The sequence below is a fragment of the Daphnia pulex genome, chromosome 5 (genome assembly GCF_021134715.1).
Source record: "Daphnia pulex isolate KAP4 chromosome 5, ASM2113471v1".
NCBI classification, from domain to species: Eukaryota; Metazoa; Arthropoda; class Branchiopoda; order Diplostraca; family Daphniidae; genus Daphnia; species Daphnia pulex.
In genome coordinates, this window is record NC_060021.1 from 10,395,198 (window position 1) to 10,411,083 (window position 15,886).

Below are 15,886 nucleotides of genomic sequence, written 5' to 3' on the forward strand. Positions count from 1 at the left end.
GTGGCACGAGATAGCGGAGGCGGAAGAGCCAGCTATAGTGTTCTGGCTGTGTTAATGCGGGCCTCTTGACAAATGAAGAAGAACCAAAGTCCGGATATCAGATTATGCAGATACACGCAGAACCGGATATTTCCCACTTCATGGGGACTCGACTAGTCAAAGTTCATCCCGGAAATGAAGCGGAAACGCATTCTTCAAAACGGATATTTGTCGACTCGTGCTGCTGGTTTCTGATAGTCATCACTGGCTGATGGCTCAGTTACACAAATGCGCTGCTATACCCACAAGGGACAGGGTATAAGAGGATTAGGAAAAGCCGAAATCATATTGTTATTGCGTCAATTGTTTATTATAGATTTCCCGACTATATTGCGTTAATATTGCTCCACAGAAAACTGCAATTGCGATTAATTAATTGCCATAAAATTTCAGATTTGTCAATGAATTTACACTTAGGTAAAAAAACCAAAGATGTTATTTAAACTACTGCAGCACAATCAGTATGAATTGAATCAATAAAAGGTGAAACCCAACCCAATTGATCACCAGTATTTGTAGTGATATTAATTGAAAAAAGTTGAAGTGAACGTGTGTTAAGTTGACAGGGGGGGGGAATTGTAGAGGCTTCATAACATACAAAAAACCGTCACAACGTTAATGGAATCAAGAATCTCCGTTCAATTCTATATCGATGCAAAATTTAGGGCCAATAATCCGTTCGATTTTGTATATAGGCCTACTTGACTTTGTTGTTCTTGATATCGATCATCGCACACTTTAAGAGAAAATGAAAAATTACCAAATGATTTGGCTAAAAATAGCGTTGAATAAAAACTTACAGTTTTATCGTGTCTGGCGACTCCCAGAATTGTTCCGCCCTTTTGCCACGCAATTTTGTTGATGGGTGCTTCGAAATTTTTAAATGTGCTAACAATGCGACCATTCTATAGGAGATAGGGATACAAATGTAGATTAAGAGATTGCATATCTATTTTCAGGCTGGTTATCTACATCGAGATAAGAGTTTCTCGATCTTTAAAAAAAGCGGGAAACGCTGCTTTAATTACGAAACCAGTTTAGTTATTTGAATGACAGTACAATGGGCAACATTAAAGATAAAGAATATACTTACATGGACGTTCCATATTTCAACTGCACCGTTTTCGTTGCCAGTTGCGAGCATTTTACCATCAGAGGAGAACGAAAGGCAAGTCATTTTGGACGGTTTCGTCTTGGATTCCAGTCGGTGGACTATCGCTTGCCTTTTGACGTCCAAAATTTGAGCTGTTTGATCGTCCGAACAGCTGTTGTCACAATAAGAAAGAAATAATGTATAGCTCGATTTTGTTGATAATATAATTTCCAAATTATAATATACCTGGCAAGATATCGATTAGATCCCGCGGGACTCCATTGAACGGCATTCACCGGTCCTTTATGACCTGTGTATTCTTGCAAAAAGGGTGGCACGAATGGGGTCCAAATCTTTGAAAATAGTAGCCCATTATTCAGCGAATTCGCCATCAGATAATCTAGAAGAATTACTTGTAATCTAATGTGAACCATACACTTACTTTTACAGTTTTGTCACTGGAACATGAAGCCAATAGGAATCGCTCATTATCCCATTGCAAACATTTGACCCAGCCCTTGAATAAAGGATTCAGATAAACAAATGGTTACGCTTGTTGAAGGTGAATGATTTGAAAATTATCGCAGTTTACCCGGTGTCCTGTGTAGGCAAACTGGGGTCTGTCGACCAGCCTAATATCACCAAAGAACATCTTGCCGCTCATGTCGCAGGATGCAAACGTGTTTTCAGACTGCCAGTCAAAATCCCAAACAGCGCTTTTGTGGTATGTGAAATTTTGGACGCAATTCTGACCAACGGCATTCCAGACTTTCACGAGCTGATTGGAGACGTTTCGTTATTTTTTTTTTTTTTTTGCTTTTAACAAATGATTAAACACATTTCTAATATATGAGTACCGTGTCGCGTCCACCGGTTGCCAGGAATTTCCCTTCGTGGCTCCATTTCAGTGCCAGAATCTCTCCGTGGTGTTGCTTTTGTCGATAAAGGTTGGTTCCACTGGATGTCCAGAAGGAAATCCATCCTTCTCTGGATCCTGTGGCAAGTTGCGTTCCTTTAGACTATCAATAATTAAGGGAGGACCGTTTTATTATTACAAATCAAGCTGCTGTCATAGTAGAAACATAAAACATTACATTCCATGCTAAACGATGGTCTTGGCCACCCGATTGCGATGTTTGGTTGTTTCCTTCGAATAAAAGAGGTGTGACGTCACTTAATTTGGGACCGAAATTCAGACAGACTGATTCGTTTTTTCTGGTGGAAGCCAGGATATTCTCAGTAGGATTCCACGCACAGGTAGACGTGCATTCTGTCATGTACGAGAAAAACCGTCATTTTGAATTTATTTTTTTAATGAATTTTTACGCCGATAATTTTACCGTTTATAGGCGGATAAGAGAATTCTGAAATATCTTTGATGGGAGTTGCGGGTCGCAGTTGAGTTGGAGATTGTGAACCAATTAATACTCTAGTAAGACAAGGAGAAGACTGCCGCGAGATGGATACATCTGTGATAGGAGTTGCAGGTGGGAGTTGAAGTGGAGATTGTGAATCAATTGATTCTCTAGTAGTAAGACAAGGAGAAGACTGCTGCGAGAGGTATATTTTCCTATTTTTTTTCGACCCGTCCTTGCTCCGACGATGGTTCGGCAGTGAAGTATATGGAACTGATGCCAAGAGAAATCCTATGAACCGTCTGGAGTCCAATAGAAAAGTACTGTTTGTCTCATCGTCTGCCGTTTCATTCACTCTAATTTCAATCTCGTTCGATGAGGTGTCGTCCCAACGAATAATTCCACTTAACATCCCACATTCTCGTTGGTTATTTGATTGTACCAAAACTGAAACGAGGGCTCCGTCGAAAGAAGAAAACGTTTTCAGTGTTTCTGCTGCATTTTTCAAGTCATGTTCTGACTGAATAACGAATCCCTTGAAGTCAACATCAGAAGTTAACGGATCCAGGGTGGCAACAGACTGTTTGATGTCTTCGAAGCAGTCACGCAAGGTAACCAGAGCGCGATCATTCTCGTCTACTAAACCATCGACACGCTCCTTCAGACGATTTACCGAGGATTGAATCGATGTGACTATGGCTCGCAAATCGTTTCTTTTAGAAATAGCCTTTTCCCAATTTGATAGCGACTGGCGGCCATGTGCTAATGCCTTCTCGGCAAATTTCAAAATGGTTGGAGAAACTGTCACAGTGCAGTGCTTATTATCGTGGCAAGCATCAAAAGCTAAATCCTGACAATCGCGACACCATTTTAATCCCGAGGAAGTTTCCTCGAAATTCTGATTGATAACGACTTGACAGTGATCGGACAATCGACTGTAAATTGAGGAATATAGAACAAATTATAAAATAAGAAAACTATTTTTGTTTCTTCCTAAAATGTTACCCTTAAATACCTATCAACATTATTCGACAGTTTGTATATCCAGATGTCCATGAAGTCAAGAATATCTTGATTGGTTCGCAGAGCTTGATTGATGTCTTTCGATTGGATTGTTGTCAATACGCGACATAACGGACATCTTACTTGTAAAAATGAGGAATCCGAGGACTCCAATGTTTTCTGTAGGTTGTTTGTATTCAGAACCAAAATAAAAGTATTAAATCTATTATAGCCAAACTAATTACGGTAACCAATAAAATATAGATATTATGATTTGATATGCTCAGGGCTTACGCAGATGCAATCTAGGCACACTGTGTGATGGCACATAAGGTACTTGGGTTTGCGAAAGTCCCGATTGTAAAATGAGTAACACACGCAGCACTCGAAGAGACTTTTGTTCCCCGCCATTGACATGTTTTTAAGTCAAACAAGGTACTGCTCACCGCGATTCAATTGTGTTAACTAAACGAAAAACTGTAGGAAAGCGCTTCGTGAATCTGCTACGCTAAAATAGATAAGAGATTGGACTAAACAAACGAGCAAAGATAAAGAAATCCAAAGTCCTTAAAAAAGTGTTATGATTCTCCATATCTTGAATCTACGTCAAGCTTACTAAAAGATAGAGCTCGTCAAGCAATGACGCACTATCGTCAAGTTGACGCCAACATAAAAGTTCCCCTCAAATCGAATAAAAAAAAATAACTTTGCCCCTGAAAGCTTATTTTGGATCATTCACGAAAACAACTGCAAAATCCGTTTAAAATTGTTTTTCTTCTATGAGAATCGAATAAACATAATTTGGCTTTCAAATCTGTGATATGATAGCTTCATTAATTTCTTCGTCGCATTAGTCATAATTCCTCAAATCATAAATGGTAATTCCAATTAAATTCCCATTTACTGCATTTGAACTTGATTATTACGTCGTGGAAATCCTCTTATTAGGTGAGATTCCTAGAAGACTTTCGTCAGAATATTGAAAACGCAATCTACATAAAGCCGCTCAAATTGTGTTAAAAACAAAATTGGGTAATATGCATCACTGTCCAGTTCAGTTCTCTGCCCCCAATGTTTATTCAGCTGCAAGTACTAAATGATAATGATGTCCTTGTTTAACGTCAACATACTGTAAAATAGCACTTTTCAACATTCCTCTAAAATATCGAAAAAATCCTCTACGAATTAAACCCATGTTATACCATTCATGGAATGTGTATTTTAAAACTGCACGACGGGTTCTTTCTCAAGTTTCTTTACATTTTATTTACTGCTCTTCTGGCAAAGTAGTTTTAACAGTATTTGCCATCTTTACATCACTTAACTGAATAAGTCCGTTGGCGTCGGCGGCGTCGATCAGTGGGCAAAGGAAAGGGGCTTCAACTCCCAAAACATATTCGCAAGGTTGCGGCTCTAACAAATAGAGGGAAACGGCATTCATCGAATGAGTGAACGACTGTTGTTGATGTTCCGTTTGCGTGATCTCTTTGCATTTGAGCTTGACTTCTACTCTGCGACGCGAATCTGCGATAGCATGAAAAAGAGATAACGTTAGCAAATGTCATTAGTGAATATATTTGAAGTCATTTACTTGTCATTTCGCAATAGCCTCCGTCACTGTACATGTGCGATACTTGTTTCCTTCCAACTATCGCTTTCGGTCGCTTAGACGGGTTTTCTTCCAACCACGCTAGGTGTTTTTCTTTGTTGAACACACCCAACTGAATAGAAGTTCTGGAACCATCCTTTTCTTCGTGATACTGATCAGCTCGTTTTCCGTAACAGAACTCGTACTTCCACCACCCTGTACCCTAATTTAATATTTAACATTAAAATTCCTCCAAATTAGTAAATGAGAAATTTCTATTGATTTCTTTTTACCCCATTTAGACAATACTCTCCGGCCAAGAAGTCATCGACTAGTTTTGAATCAAAAACGGGCTGAGGGGGTAGCGTTGGTGGTGGTTGCAGACGTGGACTAGTTTCAGTTTCGGGTTTGGCTATTCCTGAACTCTGTTGGTCTGAATTAAGTTCTTTTCGACCACTGGTTCCACCACCAGACGGAGTGATAAAGGCAACCGTTTGTTTTTGACCTTGCCCAGTCACATCATCCACTTGACGGAATTCCACTTTAAATTTCGAATCAGAGAGTCCTAACGAATCCTATTAACGAAAAATACAAAACAGAATCGATGAGCGATTTGCATTTTAACAATTGTAAGACAAATAAGTATTACAAGCAGATTCTGTTGCTGCTGCAGCATAAGACTTTCGGCTTCTATATCCAAAAGGGAAGAGGGTTTTTTCGGAGAACCTTCTACTGCCCAACAATTAATTTTATTTTCTTCTGATTCTTTAGCTCTGTAAGAAAATTAATGAAATAAAATGCTGAAATAAATACAAAAGTTAGGGGTTCCGAGTATCTGAAACATACCTGTAATCCGGGTGCTGGCAGAGATGAGGTGTTAATACGACTATTTCATACTCACAACTTGATGCTTCTTCTAATGAAAATATTTCATGTTTGCCTGCTGGATAGCAAACATAGTAAACACGTGTCATTCGGGGCTTCCCGTTTAGATCACATAGGGTTCCACTGTCCATAGTAACTAGCAAATATGGTAAAGAAAGGCCTTCGATTTTTCTTACTGGTACTTCTTGCCTTTCACCTATTTTAATCTCTGCATCAATTTCAGCACCTAATAAAAATAAAACAGTGCAATATCTGTAAATTGAGATTTCATTTTGGTATTATACTTTGACGATCCATTTTCTCTTTGTCAAATTTTCCAAGATAATACTCCTGCAGTTTTACTTTCTTTCCATCCCTCTCTTCGTGATACTGTCTGATGTATCTTCCATGACATAATTCATAAGTCCAGAAACTTTCCAACTAAAATAGAAAAAGGATATTAGTAATGGAAAAAAAAATAAACCTAGCTTAATAAACTACTTACTCTGTAAGAACATGACATCTGTGTAAACAATGGTGATAAAAGCTGCAATGGATTTGGTCCCTCATAGATGGGAATTTCTTCCTTTAACATAAATCAAAGAATTGTTTGGTTCAGCTGGTATTGTGAACAGTATTCTCCGTGAATGATACAATTATCAACAGAACCAAAAAGAAAGCTAATTGCTATGGAACTTACCTCTTTGGTTTCCAACATTTTAGGAATACTGCAGACATATTTCTCTTTTCTGGATGTGACCATAGTCACAGTTGGAAGACTCTCAACTTCTTTGAGTAAACTTTCGTGTTCTTTTTCCCATGCTAATCGATAGATGATAGAATCATCAAAAGCTTTCAAATAGCTCAAATCATTTTCAAATGCAAAAGAACAACAAAGCAACAAAAGAAATATAATATTTCTAAAACAATGATTCATTTTTGCATAACATCTATGAGAAATGCATCAAAATTTCCAAAAAGACACCTCAGCAATAATATTAGAATGTGTTCTCCTTTATTAGTAGGCCAATGACTGCCAATCGGTGATCAAGTAAAATATATTTTTGTAATAACAATATTTATATCCTCTCAAATTTAAATTACTCTAACATTTTTAATTGACTCCTAGATGCGATTTCTTGTTAATAAATGATAATTTTTATCTTATCCTGGTAGATTAAAGAACATCCAGATTTCCGATTCAAATATCATGCGCCAGATGGCAGCAGCAAAGGGAGATATAATACATGGGGAGCATAGAGGGACTCCGCTTTTCCCCCTGACCCTGAGTTGCGTCAAATTTGAAGAATCCAAGTTATCCAATTCCCTAATGGCCTAATTCCATGTCACCAATCACCATGATATCGTAGTGGTCGTGGTCTTTCTCTGTGTTGGAACTTGGCAGTGATTATTATCATAGCATTAGCCATTAGCTGCCATTATGTGAAAAATATAAATAATTCCAGGAAAAAGCTTGAAAAAGTAAAAACCAATGAAATATGACAACAGTGTGCTTCAGAGCGCGCCAATTTACCCGCCAACATTGCCCCCCATTTGCGTCGTCCCTTTCTTAGTCTACTTTTTCAACTACGAGCTGACGGTCATTGCAGAATACGTTCCACAGTAAACTTTGATTTGGTTTTATACCCCACTTATACGTTATTAAGAGATTTCCGCTGTATTTATTGACTTACTATTTACCCGAAACTGTTGAGATGGCTCCTGGTGTCCAGAACCAAATTAGTTTCCCATGCCGAAAAATGAGTGTTCGGCGAAAGATGGATTTTGATGATGATCTCGTCAGCCCTGCTAAATCTCCTCGTAAAGGTATGTTATTGCAATAAAATCAATTTAAGATTCTCAATTACGCCATTTACTGAAATTGTGTTACAGATAACTGTGAAGTTGAAGAGGCTGATCGAACTGTGAGGTTGACACGCTCTGCATCTAGGAGAGCACAGACACCAACTCTTTCAAAACCCCAAAGAAATTGTACAAGTCCCAAGAAGACCTCTAGAAATCTTTTCAAAACTGTAAATACATCTTCGCCTACCAAAGAATCTACATCAAGTGTGTCATTCAAAAGTCACAGCCCTAAAAAAACATCTTCAAGAGGAAATGAAGAGAATTGTGAAATTTTACCCACTGTAAATAAACCAACAAAGTCTGCCTCATTGAATTCTCCAGTCAAGATGAAATTGAATCATCCAAATGGTAAAAATTGCCTCAAACTTTAACTCATAAGTTGCAGCTAGTAATTTTTTTTTGTACAGTTACCAACTTTGCCAAAGCACGCCAAGCCCTTCACACTTCCACCCCTAGCAATATATTTTGCAGAGACAAAGAGTTGGCTGTCATTGAGAATTTCATGAGGCCTCTCATTGAAAAGAGTAAACCTGGAAGCATGTACATATCTGGAAGGCCAGGAACAGGGAAAACTGCATGTGTAACACACATCCTATCAAATTGTAGGAATGTAAGTGTATTGTCATTGAAAAGAATGATATCATTGGTCAATCTTGAACTAAAATTTTTTAATAATTTTTTGTCATTCAGTTTTCTGGAAAATTCAAATCCATTTTCATCAATTGTATGCTACTGCATACCCCTTCCTCTATATTTCAACAAATTGCTCAGCAGTTGGACCCTAAGTGGAGTGCAGTTGCCAAAGAAGCCTTATCTTTTCTAGAAGACAAACTTACAGAGAGTGGACCCATGATGTAAGTCGAGAACCGAGACAGTTCTAAAACCGCAATTGTACAGCGAAATTTAAATTTATATATATTTTTTTCTTCAGTGTTCTGGTTTTAGATGAAATTGACCAAATGTCCACGAGAGACCAATCAGTCCTTTACGCCCTCTTCGAACTGCCAGCGTTGAAAAATTCTCGCCTTATTTTGATTGGCCTGGCTAATGCTTTAGACTTGACTGACCGAGCCCTGATTAGACTTCAAAGCCGTGTACAGTTTAAGCCCGTCCTTCTCAATTTCTCGCCTTATTCAAAGCAGGATATTGTAACCATTCTGAGCCAGCGAATCCGAGAAGTGGTCACTGAAGATGTAGGCAATCTAATAGCTCCTTCAGCCCTGCAGTATTTGGGTGGCAAAATATCTTCTACATCTGGAGATCTGCGTAAAGCCATTGACATCTGTAGACGAGCAGTCGAGTTGGCCGAAACCTCCGCCAAAAAGCAGTTAGTGTTGGCACCATCGAATTCGGAACCTCAAAATAGCGCATCAATACCGACAAACAAATGTGTGAACATTCCTCTTCTCTGCAAGATGATGGCTTCAGTTGAAAGTAATGCATTCTCTTCTGCGAACAACGACGATGTAGATGAAACCCCTCTGCAACAAAAGCTAATTATTGTGACACTTCTCGTGCTAGTCAAATTCGGGAAGGCAAAACAAGTGACGTTGGGTAAACTACACGAGTCATACAGCAAAGTTTGTTCCAAGTACGGTGTGACTAAAATAGACTTCGATGAATTTTCACATACTTGCTCTCTGGTCGAGAGCCGAGGTATCGTGACCCTGAAGAAAAAGAGTAATTCTCGCCTTGCGCCAATCTGTCTACGGCTTGACGAGCGTGAAGTGGAATCCACACTTAAGGACAAGACTCTCTTATCATCAATTCTCGCTCAAGGATCTTTATTCGTTTAATTTGTCTGTAATATCAATCACGTGTCCGCCAAACTTTACAAGTAGTGTAGTATCTGAGACTATTTTAAAGCTGTTTAACTTTACCTATAATACAATTTCTTGCCTATAACAGTGCATTTTATCTTTTAAAAATCTTTTCCGTAGTTGCCAACATTTATTTTGTATGCTTTGTATTTCTAATACTGCACTTTAAACGATGTTCAAAGTGTGTAAGTAAGAATTTCTAAGTTCACACAGCAAGGAAAAACCGATGAAAAATATCAAATGGAAAAATTATTCATGTACAATATGAGAAATACCCCAAAGGCCCAACAATCCCTTACCATCTCGACGCGGTTTTCTTTTCAACAATTTCAAAAATTCACGCCAAAGTATTACAGCATGATATTGCGAACTAACGTTGAGATTGCATTTTCTATGCCACATAGCTATATTCGTCCGTTGAATTAGGGGTACGCTCCAGGTACTGCTTGTCAATCAATGTCTCAATGCACTTTTTTATCATGCAAATGGGAGGAGCAAATCGGGGTTGGGACTGGCTCAACACCTCCTGAATTAAGACCATGTGGCGAAGAATCTTCCTAGATTTCATGATTCGAACGATTGTAGCCTTGGAAAGCCAAATGAAAAAAAAAAAAAAACTTTAGTTTGTTTTCGGATTTCTAACGCATTACGCTAAAATATTCGTATAATTCTTACCTGAAGGTACATTTTCCTGTCTTCGTTTACAGAAGAATGCGTCGTCTCGGTTTCTTGGACAGTCTCCTTTTGGATAGTGTTGTTAATACGAAACTTGGTTCGTTTGTTACTATAATCCATATTGAGGGAAATGACTGTAGATGGTTGGAAAACTTCGACAGTGTCACTAGTTACTGCCAAAAGCTTTGAGTCGACTAAGCTCTGAAGGACCTTTTGGAATTGATCCGAGTTAAGCTTCGTGGCTTCCATGAGTTCTCCACAAGTCACGGAATTGGTCTTTTGAAAGACAAGAAGCATTGCCATTTGGAAGGTTCCCATGGTGATGAAGTAACGCTTTTTCAAGTAGTTCAGTTTCAGCTCTCCGTAACTCAAGTGATGTAGCCATGCAAGCTTCCGGCCGTTAAACTGTAGACGATAGAAATCTTCAAATTCTTGGACCGATTTTTCCAACTCTTGGGGTACGGCGAAATCGGTAGGGCAGACTTGTCTAGGCCACGCACCGGTTTGCAAGACATAGATGGAGAAGTTGAGACCTAATTCAATCATCCGATCTTTGTTCAGCAGATTAAACTTGTTGTTCAGGTCTGATGAGACGGACATGTCCGTGAACATTCGATGAAGTTTGTTGGTAAACTCATATCCGCATGCCTGTTTCAATCGGTTGATCATTGCCTCTTCAGCGTCCATACTTTGACTCTGTTGTGAAATCAATCGATGTGCCAACTTCCGTGAGTAAAAAGCTTGATAAACATCCTTGTCGTCGATGTACTTGAATACAGTAATGCACTGTGTTAACTTATCGTCAACTTCGGTGTCACTACCGCCTTTTGTTGACTTCTTCAAGAGAGTATCACAATACTTGGCAAGTAGTTCTGGAGACCTACAATTTTGTTTAGTATTGAAGCGATGGTTGACGACTGCAGCACAGGCCATATCTAGAGCGCTGCTAAATAGCTGATCATTACTGAAAACAGTGTTGGTGATCTCCTTGTACTTGGAGTGGACACTAAGCATGCCCTCTACAAACTGGGCAGCAATGTTGTCTCCTGACAGGTTAGTCACTGTTCGCAATCCTTGTTGTTTGATGTGTTCCATGACGTGCGACACCAGAACAGTCAAACCTCCCGGAATCGACTGAACAAATTTTAGAAAACAATTAAAATTTATACTACGAGGCAATAAGATAAGCTCTCACCTTCAACAACGCGTACGCATTTCGAAGATCTTGTTGGAGTTCTTGTTGAACCATTGTCGGGCACTCGTTGTGGATAGCCGCCAAGTGATCTGCTACCATTCGTTTTTCGCATTCAGTTCGAACTTTACTGTAAGAGCTTGGGTGCAGGAATTTCCGACTACGTAAATCTTCTTCGTCCCGACGTTGCAAAACTTTTTCCATATACAAGGAAATTGTGCATTCCTGTAACAAGCGACTAGCTTCTTGCCTAAATTTGACCAAACAACTGTAATATGCAAATTTTTAACATTTTAATTATTTCTTACTTGTAGTATTCACCGGTCGCTTCAAGAAATGGCCCTTCAAAAACAGCCTCATAAAGTTCGAGGGTGTTCTTCTTCTTGTATTCCTCGACTGAAACAAACGACTGAATCACACCCTGAATTGTTGATGACTTTTCATTATACAAAGATTGTCCAGTTCGGTCACAATGTATGCCTCCCAAAAGTAATCTCAGCAAGTCGGCTTTCAATGGCTCTATCATATACTTCTTCCACAAATCCAAACCTAGCAAGCAAGTTTCGATAAGGATTCAGTACACCAAAAAAATTACAAATAGTGATTACCCAATTCTCCGATTTCTTTCATTTGTTCAGGTGATTCATAAGACAATGTCCCATAAAGAAGCTCGGCATCAGATGCTTTTTGTTTCTTGATGTGTTGGGTATTAAGGTATCTGTATTTGAATTAAAAGCATGTATTAACTTGTTTTATTAGAGAAAAGAAATGAATAAATTACGAGTAAAGTTTGTGCAAATAGTCCATTCCTTGGCTATATTGCTGCCAAAGTGTGTAATACACAGTCAGAAGCTGTTCTTCACTGGTGCCGTTCACTTGGATGAAAAGAGATTTAACATGCTCCTCCAAAAACTTTTTAGTTTCTTGGTACAATTTCTCAGCTAAAGGTTCTGGGTAAGCCACGCAGAGGGAATACACATCACTGAATCGATTGTACCATATAGTATGAGGAACATTTCCCAGAGTTACAACACCTTTAACTGTTTCCTTTAAATCAGCCCAAGTTGTGGTAAAGTCTACACGCTTCGGTTTAAGAGACATTTTGTGCAGTTATTAGAACAGCTGAATCAAAGTCCAAAAAGTGGATCATAGGAATTTTACAAAAAAAGCCAGAGTCCCTATTTCCAAGTTCAACGGGAGAAAACCAAAACTGATCTTCGTACAAACGATCATGCAATGACTACTGGCAATAGCAATGAAAAGACCTTAAGTTATTTACTTGTTTTTCGTATCGTAAATGAAGGACAAAGTTTCAGATTCCTTGAATAATCAATTTACTCGAGAATCTTAAGACCCTGGGGTTAAATAAGAATACAATTGGTTTCACAGAACAAGGATTCTGAAGATTAATAAAACGATTGCGCAGTGTGGGTTCGTCTGCTCTGGCCCCTTTGGCCTTCGCGAAGAAACGGAAAAGTTGTTTAGTTTATCATCAGATGGCAGCTCATTATTAGTAGTTATTCGTCTGCTGCGTATCACGAAAGAAAAAGTTAACCATAATACGAAAATAGTTTGTTTTTTTTTTACTTGGAATTCATAAACATTAATATCAAATCAAGTGTACAGGTTAGTATGGCTGGAACTGAGGACTACTCGTTCTATTACAGTTTAGAAAATTCTCCCTTTTGGATAAAAAAAGCTGATTCTGCTGCTTCTGCAGTAACTGATGGTAGGATACAACATGAAAACAAAGCTATTACGTCGCCGAAATATAGATATGGTATTAACAGTGACTTTTATCATCACACATTTTTTTGCAATGACTTTACATAATTTTTATTTTCTTGTAAGATGATATGATTGATGCAAGTAGAATCCCAAATCCCAGTTTTGGTATTATGAGACTAGCAGCTGAAAATCTACTATGCCATCCATTTTTAGTTCTGCGAAGACAGTGTCAGGTGAAAAATTCTTTACGTTAATTTGATAGTAAATTTTTTAATACTGCTTATCTGTAGGTTAATGTATTTTCTAGAAAATACCATACACTACCTTTCAGCTTGGTCCCAGTAGTCATTAGGCTACACCAAAGACAAAGCATGACTGTGTTATGGAAAGGAATTGGCAGTGCTTTAATTGTGAGAGGTCTCACATTAGCCATTGAGGATGTACTGAGCAAGATAACACCATGGCCAAAGTAATTTAGCATATAAAGTGGCAAATGTTGCCATGTAAGCTGTCCTCTTGTGTTCATTGAAATAGCCAGTGTGTGTTTATATTTAGACTGACAGAATATTCACTTGTTTTTGTTTTTTTTTTCTTTTTTTTTTAGAGAAATTGATCGTAACAGCTCATTGAAAGCAATTGGACACCACATCCTCTTGAAAAGGTATCACAAAAACACATTGAAATTGTCATACGACAATTATTAGCAGATATCTAAAGAATTTTTAAATCTATTTTTTGGTTCCCTAGCGTTTCCCTAGCTGTCGTGATCCCATTTTATGCAGCAAGTGTTGTAGAAACTGTTCAATCTGATATTGCAAGTGAAAAGCCGGGTATCTTTGATGTTTTTCAAGAAGGGATTTATAGGTTCTTAAGCTGGTCTGCCCCCCAAACAGGTAAAACATTTTTCCAAAATATTTACTAGGATTCTCTATTGCATCATTTAAAATATTTTTAGGTCGATTGTTACCAATATGGATTATTTTGTGCCCTGCTGTTTTATGTGGGACGGTTCATTACATCGTCTCAGTGCTTTCAGCGGGATTGACTCGCTGGGGAATGACCTCAGCTAAAAAACGAAGCCAGCGTAAACAGGTAGGTTTTTGTAGTAACTGTTGATTTAACTCTGATATTTTCAATACGCTCGGAATTTTCTATATTGAAATAATTAATATTCACTTGATTTCAGGGTGCCCTTTCTAAAGAAGTGAGTTTCGTCGAAGCAAACGATCTTGACTTGTCTTCAAGATTTGCTGGGTCGTTAGTGGCGGACGTATTACTCTTTCCCTTCGAGACAGTTCTCCATAGGTACGATTATTTTCATTTTTTGAATTTAAATAATAAACTTAAACGCCTTCTGAATTTTCAACAGGCTGCATATTCAAGGAACACGTACTATTATCGATAATTTGGACACCGGTGCATCTGTTATACCAATTCTAACACGTTATGATGGCTTTTTCGACTGCTGGAATACAATTACCCGCGAAGAAGGGAGGTGGGGTCTGTACAAAGGGTTGGGGGCGTTAGTTTTGCAATACGCTCTCCAGCTTAGCATAATTAAAGGCTCATTATTCACCTTTTACCATATGGGAGACTTATTTAAGCCAAACGCTGGCATCCAGCCTGTTTCACCGAGAAATCAAACTGTCTTATCCGATCGTCAAGACAGAAGTCCGAAAGCTTCGCCCGAGCTTCCAAGAGGCTATCCGCTGCATCAACAATTTAATTAGTGATAACTAATCTAGTCTAATCAACTGTTGTATATATTTAACAGAACCTTTGGGGGAAAAGCAAAACTCAAACCTGCAGTAGAAATCTATTTAGTTTGTTAAACGGTGAATTTTGGAAATAAATGCTATTATAAGACTGATGGTCTGTGACTTCCTTGTAAATCTGTTATTATTAGTAGCACTAAATCTTTGCCAACATTTTAAATCGAACGTTTGAACCCCATCACCGTGTTAGAATACACGGTCGTGAACAGTTTTTATGCATCCGGTCATTTCGTATGCTGCGGCACGTACAGCTCCGTTAATGCTTTTTGTTAGTGAAGAAGCTGCAGGGCATAGATTTGAAATATGATTCCGCAAAGGGTGGAGGGACGTTAAGAGAGAAAAGAAACACCTGTCAAAGGAAATGGAATGCCTGTTAAGGGTTAGATCGTTAGATGCTGTGAAACGTCCATGGAGAAGTGAACGAAATGCACCTAATAGAACTTCGACGGCCGAACTTTCCACTATTCAGATTCTAAAGAGTTTATTCCAACTCTTGGCTTCCAAGAGGGCATAGATTTTCTGGAGTGTGTTATTTATAGTTATAGGACCATTTTGTTTAAATTCTAATCGATATCTTAAGTATTGCTAATTAGACGATAATAGTGTCGTCTGCTTGCTTTCGTTTTCATTTGCAAGTATGCAAGCATGGTGATGCTAGTTTCGAAAAAGAGACTAAGATTTCATAGAAAAACCGTGGTATAGATAAAACAGAACGATCACTTTTTTGGACGTGGATGCTCGAAAATAAAATTACGAAAATGTGGTCAGTTATGTCAACTTTGGTGTCGCAGTTTTCCATACTCTTCAATACTCCATGCTGTTTGGCGGGTAAATACTCGGAATAAAAATGGGATGACTATGGGAGCTTATAGTAGAGTTAAACTTGTTC

At 38.4% G+C, this 15,886-nt stretch overlaps 5 protein-coding genes across 6 annotated transcripts; 2 read left to right on the forward strand and 3 right to left on the reverse strand.

Annotated features, from left to right (window-relative positions):
- Positions 1-330: 330 nt before the first annotated feature.
- LOC124194553 (F-box-like/WD repeat-containing protein TBL1Y) lies at positions 331-4,371 on the reverse strand. 2 transcript variants are annotated; one of them, XM_046588797.1, is made up of 11 exons: positions 3,784-4,371; positions 3,503-3,669; positions 2,473-3,422; positions 2,227-2,402; positions 1,990-2,151; positions 1,729-1,910; positions 1,575-1,653; positions 1,379-1,485; positions 1,133-1,304; positions 840-944; positions 331-775 (listed from the first exon to the last, which is right to left on the reverse strand). In XM_046588797.1, the coding sequence occupies exons 1-11, from the start codon at positions 3,904-3,906 to the stop codon at positions 737-739; spliced, it is 2,262 nt and encodes a 753-aa protein (XP_046444753.1). In that variant the 5' UTR covers positions 3,907-4,371; the 3' UTR covers positions 331-736. The 2 variants fall into 2 exon arrangements, with proteins under 2 accessions (XP_046444753.1, XP_046444752.1); XM_046588796.1 differs by having other exon boundaries at positions 1,575-1,649; positions 1,725-1,910; positions 3,784-4,368.
- A 314-nt stretch (positions 4,372-4,685) lies between these two features.
- LOC124194556 (endoplasmic reticulum lectin 1-like) lies at positions 4,686-6,974 on the reverse strand. Its single transcript, XM_046588801.1, has 8 exons — positions 6,642-6,974; positions 6,447-6,527; positions 6,247-6,382; positions 5,924-6,188; positions 5,727-5,850; positions 5,371-5,652; positions 5,081-5,300; positions 4,686-5,013 (listed from the first exon to the last, which is right to left on the reverse strand). Exons 1-8 carry the CDS (start codon positions 6,876-6,878, stop codon positions 4,757-4,759), a joined length of 1,602 nt encoding a protein of 533 aa, XP_046444757.1. The 5' UTR covers positions 6,879-6,974; the 3' UTR covers positions 4,686-4,756.
- Positions 6,975-7,473: 499 nt separating this feature from the next.
- On the forward strand, positions 7,474-9,712 carry LOC124194555 (cell division control protein 6 homolog). Its single transcript, XM_046588799.1, has 5 exons — positions 7,474-7,768; positions 7,835-8,155; positions 8,215-8,417; positions 8,498-8,661; positions 8,739-9,712. Exons 1-5 carry the CDS (start codon positions 7,657-7,659, stop codon positions 9,601-9,603), a joined length of 1,665 nt encoding a protein of 554 aa, XP_046444755.1. The 5' UTR covers positions 7,474-7,656; the 3' UTR covers positions 9,604-9,712.
- A 44-nt stretch (positions 9,713-9,756) lies between these two features.
- LOC124194554 (cullin-2-like) lies at positions 9,757-12,958 on the reverse strand. Its single transcript, XM_046588798.1, has 6 exons — positions 12,276-12,958; positions 12,103-12,212; positions 11,803-12,043; positions 11,498-11,744; positions 10,303-11,436; positions 9,757-10,213 (listed from the first exon to the last, which is right to left on the reverse strand). Exons 1-6 carry the CDS (start codon positions 12,593-12,595, stop codon positions 10,019-10,021), a joined length of 2,247 nt encoding a protein of 748 aa, XP_046444754.1. The 5' UTR covers positions 12,596-12,958; the 3' UTR covers positions 9,757-10,018.
- Positions 12,959-13,005: 47 nt separating this feature from the next.
- LOC124194557 (solute carrier family 25 member 46-like) lies at positions 13,006-15,092 on the forward strand. Its single transcript, XM_046588802.1, has 8 exons — positions 13,006-13,274; positions 13,346-13,455; positions 13,513-13,691; positions 13,827-13,883; positions 13,970-14,115; positions 14,178-14,314; positions 14,409-14,527; positions 14,592-15,092. The coding sequence occupies exons 1-8, from the start codon at positions 13,127-13,129 to the stop codon at positions 14,950-14,952; spliced, it is 1,257 nt and encodes a 418-aa protein (XP_046444758.1). The 5' UTR covers positions 13,006-13,126; the 3' UTR covers positions 14,953-15,092.
- Positions 15,093-15,886: the final 794 nt, after the last annotated feature.